This window comes from Phalacrocorax aristotelis, chromosome 13 (genome assembly GCF_949628215.1).
Source record: "Phalacrocorax aristotelis chromosome 13, bGulAri2.1, whole genome shotgun sequence".
Classification (NCBI taxonomy): domain Eukaryota; kingdom Metazoa; phylum Chordata; class Aves; order Suliformes; family Phalacrocoracidae; genus Phalacrocorax; species Phalacrocorax aristotelis.
In genome coordinates this window covers 9,961,205-9,976,318 of record NC_134288.1, presented here as the reverse complement: position 1 = coordinate 9,976,318, position 15,114 = coordinate 9,961,205, and the positions used below count along the sequence as shown (strand labels likewise).

Below are 15,114 nucleotides of genomic sequence, written 5' to 3'. Positions count from 1 at the left end.
TTTCATCCCCATGAGGGCTTTTCTATGGACTTCAAGTGCTGGATGGAAGCCCTGGTCAAGGGGAGCTCCGGTGCTGCCCCATTCAGCAGCTGCTGAGCCGGGGCTGAGCCGGAGGAAAGAGCTGGCTGGGGCAGCAGCTCTGGCCCCTTCAAAAATGAAGCACGCAGCCCTAGGGCAGGTGGCTGGACCTTGTCCCTGGCCCATCACCACCACTGCACATGTGCCATTTGCAAATCAGTGCCCATGGCAGGCAGGCTGGTTCCATGCATGCGTGGAGGCATTTGCAGCCACAGCCCCACAACCACAGCTAGAGCTGGAGGGAGGCAGTGGCAGGGCCAGTGTCCAGGTGGGGTCCCCTGGGTGCAGGCACTGGTGGCTGTGGTGCCACCTTTCCAGAAGCCACCTGCCCGCATGGGATGCACTAGCATCACGAGGAGCCGGAGGACCTCACCAGTGCAGACAGCATCCTCAGTGCCTGGGGACAATGGTGCTGCATGAAGCCGCCTGGGGATAACGTAAAAGTGCTTTTCATCTTCAAAGCACTCCCTGCACCGACTTTCATCCTTGCACCTCCCTAGCTTGCCTGGGAGGTCTCCACTATCACCGCCCCCACCTCGCAGTCCCAGAGGAGCCGGGACTCAGCCAAGCTCAACGGCACTTTGCCGGAGCAGAGCGAGGAGGCAGGGGAGGGCTGCATGGTCAGCACGGTGCTGGCTGCGGCACAGAGGGGAATCCCGCTGGCAGGGGCTCTGCCAGGACCTGCTGGACCCGACCGCTGCCCCTGCTATGCCTGCCAGGCCCTGCGCTGGCACACCACAGCATGGTACCCATCGCTCCCACCGGCACCCAGCTGCTCAGCACTGCCAGACCCTGCTGAGCCATGGGTATCAGGAGGGCCCCTGCCCCATCCCAACCTGTACCACCTCGAGAGGCAGAAATGTGCACAGCCTCCAAAGCACATAGATTTAATAAAAACAGCTGCATTGTCGTTACTATTAAATTTTGTCCAGATCAAACATCAGGAAAAACAGTAGAAATGAGAGAGAGACCACAGTAAACATCATCTTCATAAATAAGAGGGCCCAGCATGCCCAGATCTGTGTGCCCCCTGGCACCCATGAGGGGATCCAAGTGCTCACAGACACACACACATGCAGCCCTGGGGTGCAAAGCACCCCACTTCTCCCAGACCTCCAGCATTAAGATGGGAGTTGCCAAGATACAGCCTCCACCCCAGGCATCGTGGCCCTCTCAGTGGAGATGGCAGGGGGGCAGCTCCTTCCCCCGGGGCTGTGTCCCTGCTCCATGCAGGGCGGGACCAGCAGCCCCTTACCCCCACCCATGAGTGCTGGTGAGGAGCAGGGCAGGCAGGAGCTTCTGGCAGTGCAGGCAGGCCAACCACACATGGGCTTCTGCTGGAGCAGGTGAGGGGAGGGTGTTGGGGACCGGCCGCACACCCAGGGACATGTGTCCTCTGTTCTCCCACAGGCTAATGGGAACCTGGCTCTCCAGTGCCAGCATGTGGGTCTGAGAGAGCCAGAGCCAGCAGGAAGGATGCCTGGCCATCACACCAGGGCTCTGCCACTGCAACTGTGGCACAGGGGGCAGGGAAGCAAGGTGGGGGCTGAGTTCAAGGGTTCTGTCACCACCAAGAGGTCCCTGTGCTCCTGCACAGTCTGCGCTCCCTCCCTGTCCAGCACTGCCTGTTTGCGAGCAACCCATCCCCAGTGCCCGCCACCACCACAGCACTGCTACACATCAGAGACCTGCTGGGGTTCCCTGGCCTGGCGCAGCCCATACAGCCACTTGATGACACGGGCGTTGCGCTCGATGATGGAGATGCCATAGGGGACGCGCTCAGCTGGCCGCCCCTCTGGCGTGGCAGCGCTGGGTGGCGAGTGGCCGGCCTCCGAGCTGGCTGTGCTCACGCTGTGAAACTTGAGGGACACGATGTCGGAGCTGGCACGGGCGAAGCGCTCGGCACCCATGTCCTGCACCTCCTCAGGGTCGAGGCCGCAGTAGTTGAAGAAGCGTTCCAGGTCGGCAGTGGCCCGTGAGAGCCGGTCGCTCAGGTCCGACTTGGAGCGATGCAGCAGGGGCTGCCGGCGGGTGCTCTCAGGGCGGGAAGGCGAGCTCTGTGCCGGGGACACAGACAGCCCGGCCGGGATGGGGGATGCAGGCACTGGTGTCACCAGGCCCTGTGGAGCCCCGCAGGGATGGACATCCACCCTCCGCACGGCCATGCTGCCGGGGGGCTTGGCAGCAGCAGAGTTCTCTGGTGGCTTGCCAGCACTCTCCACCCCGCCGCCCAGCGCTGCCGGTGCCTCCGTCCTCCATTTGCACTCCCGGCCCAGCGGGCTCTCTGCCTTGGGGAAGGGGCTGTCGCAGAGGTTGATGAGGTTGTTGAGGATCTCCAGGTCAAGGGAAGTCTTCGGGCTGCCAGCCTCGCCACGGCGTGGCCCCGGGAGTGCCCTGCGGCTGGGGGTGAGAGCAGCCCGGCGCACACCCGGCGTGAAGAGGGGCTGCTTGAGCAGTGGCGGCTTCACTGGCTCCTGCTTGGTGCTGGCTACCCGCTGGCTCTTCACATACTTGGCCTTGTCGGCCTCCAGCCTCTCCACTGCACTGGGCTTCCCGGCACCTGGCTCAGCACACCGGCGGAAATATGCAGGGCCCTTGCGGAGGATGCGGATGGGCATGGCCGAGGTGAAGGGCGCTGTCACCGTCACCCCCTTCATGGTGTCGCTGGCTTGCAGTGCCTCAACGGGCATCCTCCGTGCCGGCACTGTGGTGTGGGGTGGGCAGCCACCACGGGCAGTGAGAGGCTCACGATCCGTCAGCTGCAAAAAGGGGCCAGAGTGAGGGGCGGTGGTGGTGGCTGGCGGGAGGGCGGGTGCTGCCTGCCTGCCTGGCCCCTGCTCACACTCCAGCCCCACTGGCAGACAAAGGCTGCACGGGGCTGTGCGGTGCCGCACTGTCTGTGCCGGCCACGCCGGGCTTCCTATTTGAAGGCAGGGACCACGCCTCCACCCACTGCCGAGGCCTCCCCGAAACATTCCCCAGCCAATCCGCAGAGCAAGCCTGCTTCAAACAGCACCCAGGCCAATGGGGCCGGTGGGGAGGGCACCCCAGCTCCAGTGAGGGGCTCCCCAGGGAGTGAGGCCGGGGCGGAGAGGAGTGGTTTTGCCCAGCACCCCTCACCGACGCTCTTCCCATATCGCCCATGCCCAGGGGTGCATCGCCCACTCCAAGTGGTGCATCACCTTCACCCAGGGGTGCATTGCCTGTGCCCAGGGGAGCATCACCTGCTCCCAGGGGTGTATCCCCTGCCCCACTCACCCACCAGCCTGCCAACCTGGGGGATTTGGGGGTCCGCTCCTTGCCACTCCCTCTACTCTCAGCACCCTGGCAGGCTCTGGGGCAGCTCCACGGCTCCACGCTGCTACCCTGGAGCTCCTTGGAAAGCACCAGCGGGGGATTCCACCCATGCTTCTCCAGCCAAGGTGTGTCAGGAGTGGTGCTGGGGCCCTGTGCACCCTGCGCCCTTGGGCCCCTGCCAACCCCAACAAGCACAGCGCCTGCCCCAACGGTTGTGCAGAGGCACCAGCCCGCCCACAATGCCAGGAGGGGGGGCAAACCAGCCCTGCAGCCCCCTGTCTGGCTCCCCCTAATCCCCCTGCCCAGAAGTGGGCACAGCCAGAGGGTCCCCAACACACAGAGTGGCTCAGGCAGTGGCGGGGCACATGGGGTGATGTGCAGGGTTGGACCTGCAGCCACCTCCCCCTCTCCCCCCATTGCCCTTCTCGAGCTGCCCTGAGAAACCCCTGGGGGTCCCTGGCTCGGGGCACAGGTGAGCGCTAGGAAGGTAACAGCAAGCCCTGGCACTTACCAGAATGGCGGTGGGCACGGCACAGGCCAGCGTGCTGTGGCCCCACTCCCTCCTGTGGCAGGCCGTAGCAGGCTGCTGTCACCATTAGCTGCTCACTTGCATGCACAACTTCCTGGGTGCAACCCAGGTCTCGTCCCAGCATTGGCCACAGGCGGCAGGAGCCAGCCCTGGCACCCACAGCACCACACCATGGCCATGCCGAGCCACGATTGCACCGTCTGCAAGCCCACGTGCACCAGCGTGTCAGACCCGGCCGCCCCGCCCGGGGTCTGCACCCCAACGGGGTCCCCATGCAGCAGCCGCCCTGGCACACTGCATCAGCCTGATGCACTATGACGGGAGAGCAGCCTGGGGGAGGCTGGCTGCCCTTGTCCCTGTCCCCTGCCCCGGGGGGGAACATGCTGCCTTCTGACCTGGAAAGTGTCTGCAGGGGGCCGGCCAGGCATGGGGACAGCTGGGGATGGTCCCAGTGCCAGCACAGACCTTCCTGCCCTGCTCCCTGGGAGTGGCTTTCTGCACCCTTCTGTGGGGAGCCCAGCGTGGGGGAGACCTGGGGACAGAACCAGCAGTGCAGGCTGCCAATGTCCTCACTGGGCAAGGACAGGGACAGGCAGGGCAGGCAGGCCTCCCAGCCAGAGCCATGCTTTCAGCCCCCACGGGAAGCAGAGCTGTGTTGTGCTTGGTGCTGCACAAATGTATGGGCAGAGCCGAGCCCTGCAGCCCAGCTTGTGCCGGAGACTGGGGGCAGCTGGTCAAGAGCCTTGCTCATCCAGCACCAGGGCACTTGCCAGGGTGGTGGGAGGTGCCAGATGCTAGTTCGGTGCCCATGCAGCAGCACCCCTCGGTTCCAGCACTGCCCAGACCCTGCACCCTGTGGCAGCACCCTGCCAATGGCTGGCCCCACTGCCCTCGTACCCTGTGCCCAGGACAGGGAGGGCTCCACAGCTTAGCACAAGAGTGCAAACGTGCCCTCCCCAGGCAAGGTGAAACAGAGACACGTCCCCATGTCAGGCACTGGAGCTCGGTTCAGTGCCAGAGGCTCAGCCCCAGGGCCAAGCCATGGAAAGGGTGGCTGTTGGGGTACAGAGATGAGGACACAGAGCCCCACAGCTCAGCCACCTGTGGCCAGCATGGGCTTCCCTCCCCTGCCTGGCCATCAAGGATGGCCCGGCTGGGTACAACCTGCTGCTCTGCATTCCTGCGGTGCTGAGCTGCCTGCCCTGGCATGGCTGGGCTGAGCCAGGCTGCACCAAACCCAGTTGAGCCAAGCTGAGCCACCCTCTGAACAGCCCCAAAAACACAGTGACATTATCCCATGCCCCAAGCCTGGCTGGAGCGTGGGGATCTCAATGCCAGGGCTGACAGCCCCGCTCATGCCAGGCGATGGCAAGCCATGGCCCCAGCTCCTCTCCCTCCTGTTGTAGGCAGCCCAGCTGGCTCACTAGGCACACTAAATCACCTACTGCCTGGAGACAGCTGCTCCGGAGACCCATGCCGGGAGGTGTGCAGTTGTTCCTCAGTGTGACCCAGACCCACACTGATGGCATGGGACCAGCATGGGACCGGCACCACCACTGCTGCCTACCTGGATTGGCCTTGTGATGTGGGGGCCTCCTTGACACAGCTCAGCTGCCACTCTGCTTCTCTTCGTGCTCGTCCTGGGGCTGTCCCGGTGTTCCCCCACCTCCTCCTCCCCAGCCACGTCCTCCCCTTCTTCCCACGGGATGGCGGCTGGCAGGGTGCTGGAGCAGCTCCGTGCTGTGGCTGCTCCCGCTGAGTCAGCGCCAGGCGAGGACGCCCTCTGAGGCAGCTCAGCACTCACATGGAATTAAAACCACAGGGCATTCCTCCATGCCAGGCTGCGTCACACAGTGTGACGGTAGCTGGTGATGTCCTGGTGTGGGTGCCGGTTCAGTCCACGGTGCCAGCCAGGCAGCGGGATGCACAGCCTGAGGTGCTCACACCACCAAAGCCGAACACCTCTGGACATCCCATGTCTGCTGCAGGCAGAGGGTCCTGAGCCCTGCCAGGGCTTCAGGGAGAGGGGAAAGTTCCCAGCCCTCCTGCAGGCAGGGAGCTGCCACCCAGCTCCCCATGTCCTGCCAGCACAGCCAGCCAGCAGCACCTGCTCTGATTTGGAAAACTTGCCTTGTTTCCCCATGCACTTGGCAGCAACCTTCTGCAATAAATTCTAAAATGCAGAAAAATAACCCAGACAGCACAAAGGCTGGTGACAAACCAGAGCAGGGTCACCAAGCCCACAGCCATGTCGACCTGCTGGCCTGAACCCAGCCCCGGAGTGGCTCCAGGGGCTGCTTGCCCTGTGGGACAGGCAGCTCTTGCCCCATGGTAAGGGTGTCTCCCACAGCAAGGACCGGCTCTGCGTGGAGGGGCCAAGTGTTTGGCCCATGCAGCATGGAGCTCAATTACAGCAGTGCATTTTTCAAACAGCTCTTGGAAGCAAGACAAGGAGCTGGTGGAGGGAGAAGAGCTGAGCGAAGCACACTGAAAACAGCCATCTGGGTGCCGGAGGGCTGCTTTGCACTTGGGCAATGACAAAGGTGGATCTGCACAACGAGCTCAGCTGGAAAAACACTGCCCGGTGTTGCAGGTAAGGGCAGAGCCTGCAGGTGCCTGCCTAGCCAGGCTGCCTCCCCCCCCGCTGCCAAGCCTGTACGGGGTGCAGGCAGTTGGCTGCAGGCAGCTGCCCGGGCATGTCTGGGCAGCAGGGTGCTTTTGAAGCTGAGTGTTGGAGCCAGGCAGTGCCCTGGAGCCTCACCCTCCCTGGGAACATCCGGGGATGGGTTTTGGGAGGGCAGCCCACCACAGGAGTGCTCCCCCAGCACCCAGCTCAGCACCTCTGCCACTGCCCCAGGAAACGCAGGGACAGGGCAGGGATGGAGGATCAGTGTTTGGAAACAGAGGGACAGGCAGGTGCTGGCACTGGCTCCAGTCTCACCTCCCACAGAGGCTCAGGGTTGGGCCCCGCCTTGTGCCACTTCGAGGACCTCCTGGGAGCTAAATGCAGCCGCCAACAAGCATAAAACATGCTCAGAGGCCAAATCCCCCCTGGAAGTGCTGGGTGGAGGTGTCTGTGGGTGCCTGGCAGCACCCACGGAGCAGCAAGGCTGGGGCTTGGCACGGCTCAGGCAGCCCCAGGCAGAAGTACCCCCGGAGCCGGAAGCCCCCCCAACTCCCTCATCCAGGCAAGTGCTAATTCTTGGCATTTAATTACAGCCCTTTGCCACGCCGAGGTTGCACCCAGCTTTGCAGTGTGGGAATTGCCCCTGCACCACGTGCCCTGACCCAGGGCAAGCCCCCACCTGCTCCTGCCTCAGTTTCCCTAGCTGTGGGCTCTGCAGGGCAGCTCTGCCAGGTGGGGGCAGATTTCCAAGGGATGTGGGGACTCAGTGGGGAAACTCTCATTGGGCCCAGCATCACCTTGCTCCTCGCTTCCACAGGCAGAGGGAAGGATGCTGCCCACACCTATCTCTCACTGCACGTCTCCGCAGGCAGCAGCTCAGGGCCAGGAGCCAGGGAGGTGACAGATGGGGACGTGCTGGACGCGAGGCCTTTGTCTGCTCAGTGGCGGCGGCATGCGGCGGCACGGACCCGCAGATGGTGGCTGCCGGCGGGGCTGGGGCCACAGCCCATGGCCAGGCGAACGCCAGGCCCTGGGGATACAGCCCTTTTGTTGGGGTCTCACCTCCGGCAGCCGCCCCTTCCCAGCTGCCCCCCACCAGACTTTCAGCTTCCAACTTGACCTGCTCCTTTCACATGGAAATGGGATGTAAATGGGACCGCGGGGGCTGCAAGGGGCCAGCGCTGAGACCTGCCAGCAGGTCACTGCACCCAGGTCTGGGGCGTTCATGCCACTCGCCTGGGGCAGCCAGTGGTCCCTGGGGTGAGGGGCTCTTTCTTGTCCCCCAGCAATGGAGCAGCAGCCTTTCCTGCCCAGGAAGACCATCCCCACTGCTCTCAGCTGAAAGCCGATATTAGGGGATGGCTTTTGCCAGGGCTGAGCTCGAGGATGGACCCCTGTTCTCCTAGGCTGTGGATCCCCCCGTGCCCTCCCACCAACCAGGCACCCCAGTGGCATAGGCAGCATGCCCACCCCAGGGAGCCCTGCTCCGCACCCTGCCCAGCACTGGCTGCGGTTGGGGAAGGGTCCCCAGCCCTGGCCAGGTGGGGAAGGGACTTCCCAGTGGGCTGGTCACTGGAGCCCAGCAAAGTCCCACAGCCGGGGACCACTCGGCTACCAAATGTTGCCATCTGCCTTTGGGGCCTTCGCTCGCATCTGCCGGGGCTGCAGAGGGACGAGGGGCCGGGGGGGCCAGGGGCTCAGCTGCAGCACAGGGAGGGGGTGGAGGAGGGGCAGCCGTCTCACACTGGGCAAATTTGGGTGAGGAGCGTGAAGCGGCAGCGTGGTGGTCCCACAGGGAGCACGCCCTTGGGCTCCACTGCCCCTGCACTGCAACCATTTGCCCTTGGGAAGGGTCTCACCACCGGCTGCACTGCTTCTTTGTGCTGCCAGATTAAACACAGGACAACTGCCATTCCCGCCCCATTCCCATCCCTGTGGATGCATAGGGACCTCAGCTGCCCTGGGCCCAGCCTGAGCCCCCCATGCCTGGTTTCTCCCAGTATCTTGGACCTGCTCCCCTCCTCCCAGGTCACCCTGGCCACCAGTATTTGTTTTGACTGGGATAGAGTTAATTTTATCTACGGGAGCTGGTATGGGGCTGTTTTGGACTTGTGCTGAAAACAGTGCTGACAACCCAGGGTTGTTTTAGTTATCACTGAGCAGTGCTTGCACAGAGTCAAGGTCTTTTCTGCTTCTTACACCATCCCACCAGCAAGTGGGCAGAGGATGCACGGGGAGCCGGGAGGGGACATAGATGGGACCCCACTGTCCAAGGGATGTTGAACTCAGCAATAAAGGCTAGAGCAGAAGGGGGGGGGGGCATTCAGAGTGATGGCATTTGCCTTCCCAAGTCACCGTTAGGTGTGCTGGAGCCCTGCTGTCCTGGGGATGGCAGAACACCTGCCTGCCATGGGCAGCAGCAAAGGAACACCTGATTTTGCTTTGCTTACATATGCAGCTTTTATTTTCCCTGTGAAACTGTCTTTATCTGAACTCACCAGTTTTCTCCCTTTTATGCTTCCCATTCTCTCCCCCATTCCATCAGGGCAGGGGTGAGCAAGTGGTGGTGTTGAGCTGCCTGCTGGGGTTAAACCATGGCAGCACCTCCAACTGTGCGCCCCCCTCCCCGACACCCAGCTGTGCCAGCACCGTCCCGCAGCCCCAGGGATACAGGGATGTCCTTGTCCCTGCTGCAACCCTGCAGTTGGGGCAGGGAGAGAGCCAGGGGCCGGGCAGGGTGTAGGGGCTGGCTGCAGCACCCTCGGAGGGACAGGCACAGGCAGGGCAGGCTGGCCGCTGGAGAATGAAGCCCTGGAGAAGAAGCAGGTTTTGCAAGGCTGCAGCCTGCTCTCCCAGCGACACCCGGTGGGTGCAAGAGGAAGAGCTGCCGTGATGCATCCTGGGGCGGTGGGTGCTGGGATTGGAGGGGGGGCTGCGCTACTGGGGGTGACCTTGCCTCTGTCACCTCCTGGCCAGTACAAGCGGCTCATCTGCCGGCTCACGGCTTGGCTGATTGCCTGATCCCTTCTCGCTGGACGTGGAGTGAGAGGTGCCCAGCCCTGCAGTGCAGCCGAGGTGGAACAGCCGCCACGCTCGGAGGTCCCCAAGGGCCCCGTTCCAGCCAGTGACCCTGCAGAGATCCCTGGTGAGGACAGGCACTGTCACTGGGTGACATTCACACCTGCAAGAAGCAGCCTGAAATAGGTGGGACGTGGTTCAGCAGGGGACAAGTGTGAAGTCCAAAAGGACACCAAGAATAATCACTGGCATGCAGCCGAGCCAGGGCGCACCGGGCCAACAGCAACCACCCCGCGCCGCAGCCGGACAGGCAGCAGGCATGGGGCTGTCCCTGGCATAGGCGGTACGTGGGGACAGAGGGCAGCAGTGGCCCCTAGGGCAGGGTAGGGGCTGGGCTGTCCCTGGGGCTGGCAGGGAGAGGACAGGAGGTGGCTGGAAGCTGGAGATGGCACAGCTGGACTTTGGCCACCACAAGGCTTGGAGCTGAAAGGCCCCACCTGGTGCCCAGAGTCAGGCTGCACGGGCTGGGCTGGGCTGGACTGGGCGGTGGGGAGAGGGTGGTGTGATACCACGGCAAGCCCCGCACCCACCCGGGGACGGGGGCTGTGCTGGCAAAAACTGAGAACCCAGCGGGAGGGTAGGCACGAGCGGCAAGGGCTCCTGAGCCCCTGCCCCCTCCAGCTGTGCCCCCATTCCCCAGGTTGACCACAGCCCCTGCCCTGCCCCGCTGTGGGAGATGGCTGGGACTGGAGCTGGTCCCTCTGGCGCCCAGCACTTGTCTCTGGCCACAAGGGTACCCCCCTCATCCCTCCAAGGACGTCAGAGCTTTTTCTTACGCTTTGCTTTCTTATGGCTTTTATCTCATCGTATGCTGTGCCGTCAGCTGACCATCCCTGCAGCTCATGTGTTCCCCTGGGACCTGCTGGGACCCTCCCACCCAGGACAGGCACCCTGAAACGCAGCTTTGGACCCCACTGCTGAGCACGTGGCAGGAGAGTGCAGGATCCCCCCGGCCACCCCTCGACCCGGTGACTCTGCCAGCTGGGACCAGGACGAGAAGCAGAGCAGGGCCAGGCAGTCTCCCGTCTGCATCCGGAGGTGGTGACGCGCCTGCCTCACGTCACTGCCCCTGCAGCCAGGACTCGCTCCCGCCCGCGTGCTGCTCCAGGTTCCCCAAAGCACAGTGAGTTCCCCCTTGGGAGATGCCCCGGGGATTGCAGAGGGACTGGTCAGACCAGGTCCCCACTTCCCGGCTGCTGCTCTGTACCAGAGTCGCAAAAAGCTTTCTGCGGGGCCAAGAACCACGGGTGTGTTGCTGCACCCACCGGGCTCAGCCGAGGGAGACGTGGGTTTCCTCTGCCAGGCTCAGCGCTGCAGAAGAGGGCAGGAACCGTGCTCTGCCGGACTGTGGGGGCATGGGGACACGGGGACGTGGGCTGTGGGGGTCCTCCTTCCTGGGAGCGGGTCGGGAGCCGGTGCCTGGGGCGGGCAGGGGATGCAGATGGCTCCTGGCTGACTCAACTCACTGGTATGAGCCGAGGCTGGTTTGCCGGTGGGGCTGCTGGAGCCCTTCACCCCGCAGCTGCTGGAGCCTGCCGGGATCACACGGGACCCGGCTGGGAGGAGACGGGCGCTGCTTTGCCCTGCCCTGCGGATGCAGTGGGAGGTACGAGGCCTCCATTCCCAGCAGAGCGGCTGCCCAGGCTCCTCGGCCCCCAGGTGAGAGCCATCTCCACCCTGTGCCACGCTGTGCCGTGCCGTGCCAGGCTGTGCCGTGCTGCACTGTGAGCTGGGGCAGGTTCGATGCCCTGCTAGGTCCAGTCCCAGCTCTGCACCTGGTGCTGCTGAGGCCCAGGTCTCTGAGATGGGGCCCAGGCAGAGCCGAGCAGGTCCCACACCCAGTGCAGGAGGGTGCAGTGTCATGGTCCACAGGGAGCAGGGGAGTCACCAGGGCTTGCAGGGGACAAAGTGGGGCTGGGCCAGGCCGTGGGGAGGCTATGCTGCTCTGCAAGTCCCACACCCTTGTGGTGTGTGGGAGAGGAGCTGTTGTGCCTGCCTGCCCACGCTTGCCTGCCTGCAGCAGGGGGAATGCAGACAGTGGTTGCGGGAGGTCAGGGTCAGGGTCTGGGGTGTCAGGTCTCACCCTACCACTAATCAAAGCCTCCCCCTGCAGTGCAGAAGCATCGCCCCTGGACCCAGGCACCCAGCCCTCAGCCATGGTGCTGCTCACCCACCTCCTCGCCTGTGCCTTTGGCATGGGCTCCTGGGTGGCCATCAATGGGCTGTGGGTCGAGCTACCACTGCTGGTGAGGGTGCTGCCGGAGCAGTGGGACCTGCCCTCCTACATCACCATCATCATCCAGATGGCCAACGTGGGGCCACTCTTCGTCACACTCATGCACCACTTCCGGCCCGGCTTGCTAAAGGAGACGGCCGTTATCTACGTGGTCGTGTCTGTGGGTGTCATGGCCTGCTTGCTCCTGGCCTTCCTCTGGAACTACACGTCCTCCATCGCCGGGAGGACCCACAGCACCGCATTCCTGCTCCTCACCTTCTTCCTGGCTCTGGTGGACTGCACCTCCTCCGTCACCTTCCTGCCCTTCATGATGCAGCTGCAGCCCCAGTACCTGACCACGTTCTTCATAGGTGAAGGGCTCAGCGGGCTGATCCCTGCTCTCATCGCCCTGGGCCAGGGCTCTGGCATCTTCAGCTGTGCCAACATTACCAACATGGTCAATGTCACTACTCTCAATGAGACCATGGAGAGCTCCGACTTCCAGATGCAGACCCACTACCTGCCAGCCAACTTCTCCACCCTTGTCTTCTTTCTCCTCATGACTGTAATGATGCTGGTCTGCTTGCTGGCCTTCTTCTTCCTTGCCAGGCAGCCCAAGGTGTGGGAGCTCTCCCAGCAGCAGCTGTTTCCCAGCAACATCATGCTGAGCTCATTTGATCAGATCCCCAGCGAGGGAACCCACTCACAGCTGAGTGGAGGCTGCCCGGGCCCAAAGGATGCCAAGAGGCCCAGGGGCATCCTCACGGAAAAGGTCTCCTACTCCCTGGCCAAGCTCACCTTCATCTACCTCCTCATCGCTTGGGTGAGCTCTTTGACGAATGGGGTCCTGCCATCCGTGCAGTCCTACTCCTGCCTGCCCTACGGCAACACCGCCTACCACCTCGCAGCCACACTCAGCTCCATGGCCAACCCCCTCGCCTGCATCATAGCCATGGTCCTGCCCAGCAGGTGGGTAGTGGGGCATTGGGGGCTGCAGCAGGGTCCACCCTGGGGGGCTTCTGCCCCAGGAACATCCGATGCCTTTGCAATGGGGCGGGGGGAGAAGGCACCAGGTGGGAGAGGGTCCACAGTGTGTCAGTGCCCTAGCAGCAGAGATACCCCAGCAAAGGAGGATGGGGTCAGCACAAAGCCAGTCAGCCCATACCACAGGTCTGTGCCACTCACCAGGGCTGGGCTGGCAGCACTCCTTGGTGTCACCCATGTGTTTCTTGCAGGTCCCTGGCCCTGCTGAGCACCCTTACCATGGCAGGGATGGTCTTTGGCGCCTACAACATGGCCATTGCGGTGATGAGCCCCTGCCCGCCCCTCCAGCACTCCCAGTGGGGTGATGTCACCATTGTAAGTCACGGGGTCCCTCTCACCTAGGGAGGTCACTGAACTGTCTCCTGTCCCCGTGGTGGGGGACATCCCTAGCCCCACTGACCACTCTCCCCCCCTGCATCGCCAGGTCCTCTCCTGGGTGCTCTTCACCGGGACACTCTCCTACGTGAAGGTGATGACTGGGGTGATCCTGCGGAGCCGCAGCCACGGTGCTCTGGTGTGGTATGGGGCAGCGGAGCAGCTGGGCTCCCTCCTTGGGGCCCTGCTCATGTTTCCCCTCATCAATGTCTACGAATTCTTCAAATCTGCTGACTACTGCACCCTGCAGTGCCCGGTGTGAGCAGGACGGGCACCCCTGGACAGCACCTCTTGTTAGCATGCGCCCCCAAAACCAGCGAGGGCTGGGGGGGTTGCGAAACAGCACTGGGACTGGGGTGGCTGCGGGCATGTCTCCCCACTGGGCTTTGCTGGGTCCCTGGGCAGGAGGAGCTCCATGGCTTTGTCCCCAGCCCAGGCACGGGGCATCCCTGTTGCGTTCAAAATAATAGAAGGTGTTTGTTCAGCCCTCGGCCTCCCTGCTGCCTGCGCCCCCCGTGCCGGCGGGTAGTGAGGGACTGCCTGTGCTGGTGCCCCCCACCTGGGTACCGCTCAGCTGGGGCCACATCCTGTCCCTTCCCCTTGGGGTTCTGGCACCATTTTGCATCATGCCCCAAAGGCCCCCCAGGACCCTGCAGGTGGGCACAGCCCCAGCTGCGCCCAGCAGCACCGGCAGCATTTCCAGCCCCATGCTGTGGTGGGGGTGGCACCTGCCCTTGGGACAGTGGGTTTGCAGCATGGGGAGCGGGGACAAAGGTAGCTTGGGCAGGGCTATGCTGGAGCCTGCCCTGCCCTGGCCATGGGGAGAGGGACCACAGCAGGGACAGGGAGCGGGGGGTTTTACAAGGATCCCAATAGCAGCTGGGGAAACTGAAGCACAGTGGGAGTGGGGGACCTGCCCAGCATTTGCCATCCTCTGACATGACCCCGTCCACGCTTTCTGCTCCCTCCCCTGTGCCCCACTGTACCCCATCCCAGCCCTGCTGCACCCTGAGACAGGCAGGACTGTGGGTGCAGAGGTGGAAGGGGGCCACATCACAGCACCGCACCCAGAGCAGTGCTGGGTACAGCACCGGTCGGGTGGGTGGCATGGGAACAGTGCCAGCACTGTGCCACCTGGTACCCAACCGCACCCCAGCCATGCCAGACAGCATGGGGGCTGGGTGGGCACTGGGCACCGAGGCGTGGGGGGTGGGGGGGCTGTGGCAGCCCCCCAGGCCAGGCCGGCACCCATGCACTGCATGCGCCTGCACCCCTTCCCTGGGGCATGAGGCAGCCGGGCCTTTGTCCCTGGCCCTTTGTCTGGCAATCTGCTCCTAGAGCCGGCAGCAGCGCCAGACCCGCGCCTGTCGTGCCTCAAAGCCATGGATTGGAGCCACTTTGGGGCTGCGGCCCGGCCGTCTCTGGGAAGGACGCGGTTGGAATAGCTAATGGCTGGCAGCCCCCTGAGCTGGCAGCCAAGGCAGCAGAGAGGGCAGGAGTGAGGGCAGCAGGCTCTGCCCCCAGCACCACGAGGCATCCCCCTGGCAGCTCCTGGATGACCCCACAGCACCACGCGTCCAGGATCTGGCCCCATGGGGGACAAGGGGCAGGAGGGTGGGCTGAGGCCCAGTAGGAGGTGTGGGGGCACCACGGGGTGGCTTATTTTATCCCGGGAGTGGAATGCATCCCATGGCCCTTGCGGGGAGACAAGGACCCGAAGCGGGGACCCAGCCCCTCTTCCTCCTGCACCCCAAGAGGATGCTCCTGCCCTTGGGAGCCCCCAGAGACCCTCACCCACTGGACACCCAACACCCCCTCCCTCTTGCCGGGAAACAATTGCCTCCAATGGGAATTATTTCCATACAGCTGCTC

The 15,114-nt window shown here is 63.7% G+C and overlaps 2 protein-coding genes across 5 annotated transcripts; one reads left to right on the top strand and one right to left on the bottom strand.

Annotated features, from left to right (window-relative positions):
* Positions 1 to 951: 951 nt before the first annotated feature.
* FAM110A (family with sequence similarity 110 member A) lies at positions 952 to 3,992 on the bottom strand. Its single transcript, XM_075108607.1, has 2 exons — positions 3,887 to 3,992; positions 952 to 2,837 (listed from the first exon to the last, which is right to left on the bottom strand). The coding sequence occupies exon 2, from the start codon at positions 2,766 to 2,768 to the stop codon at positions 1,752 to 1,754; it is 1,017 nt and encodes a 338-aa protein (XP_074964708.1). The 5' UTR covers positions 2,769 to 2,837; positions 3,887 to 3,992; the 3' UTR covers positions 952 to 1,751.
* Positions 3,993 to 9,452: 5,460 nt separating this feature from the next.
* SLC52A3 (solute carrier family 52 member 3) lies at positions 9,453 to 13,726 on the top strand. 4 transcript variants are annotated; one of them, XM_075108757.1, is made up of 6 exons: positions 9,741 to 9,891; positions 10,432 to 10,731; positions 11,089 to 11,267; positions 11,722 to 12,792; positions 13,059 to 13,182; positions 13,292 to 13,726. In XM_075108757.1, the coding sequence occupies exons 3-6, from the start codon at positions 11,203 to 11,205 to the stop codon at positions 13,502 to 13,504; spliced, it is 1,473 nt and encodes a 490-aa protein (XP_074964858.1). In that variant the 5' UTR covers positions 9,741 to 9,891; positions 10,432 to 10,731; positions 11,089 to 11,202; the 3' UTR covers positions 13,505 to 13,726. The 4 variants fall into 4 exon arrangements, with proteins under 4 accessions (XP_074964856.1, XP_074964857.1, XP_074964860.1 ...); XM_075108755.1 differs by lacking the exons at positions 9,741 to 9,891; positions 11,089 to 11,267 and adding an exon at positions 9,453 to 9,675; XM_075108756.1 differs by lacking the exons at positions 9,741 to 9,891; positions 11,089 to 11,267 and adding an exon at positions 9,453 to 9,734.
* The last annotated feature ends 1,388 nt before the right edge of the window (positions 13,727 to 15,114 follow it).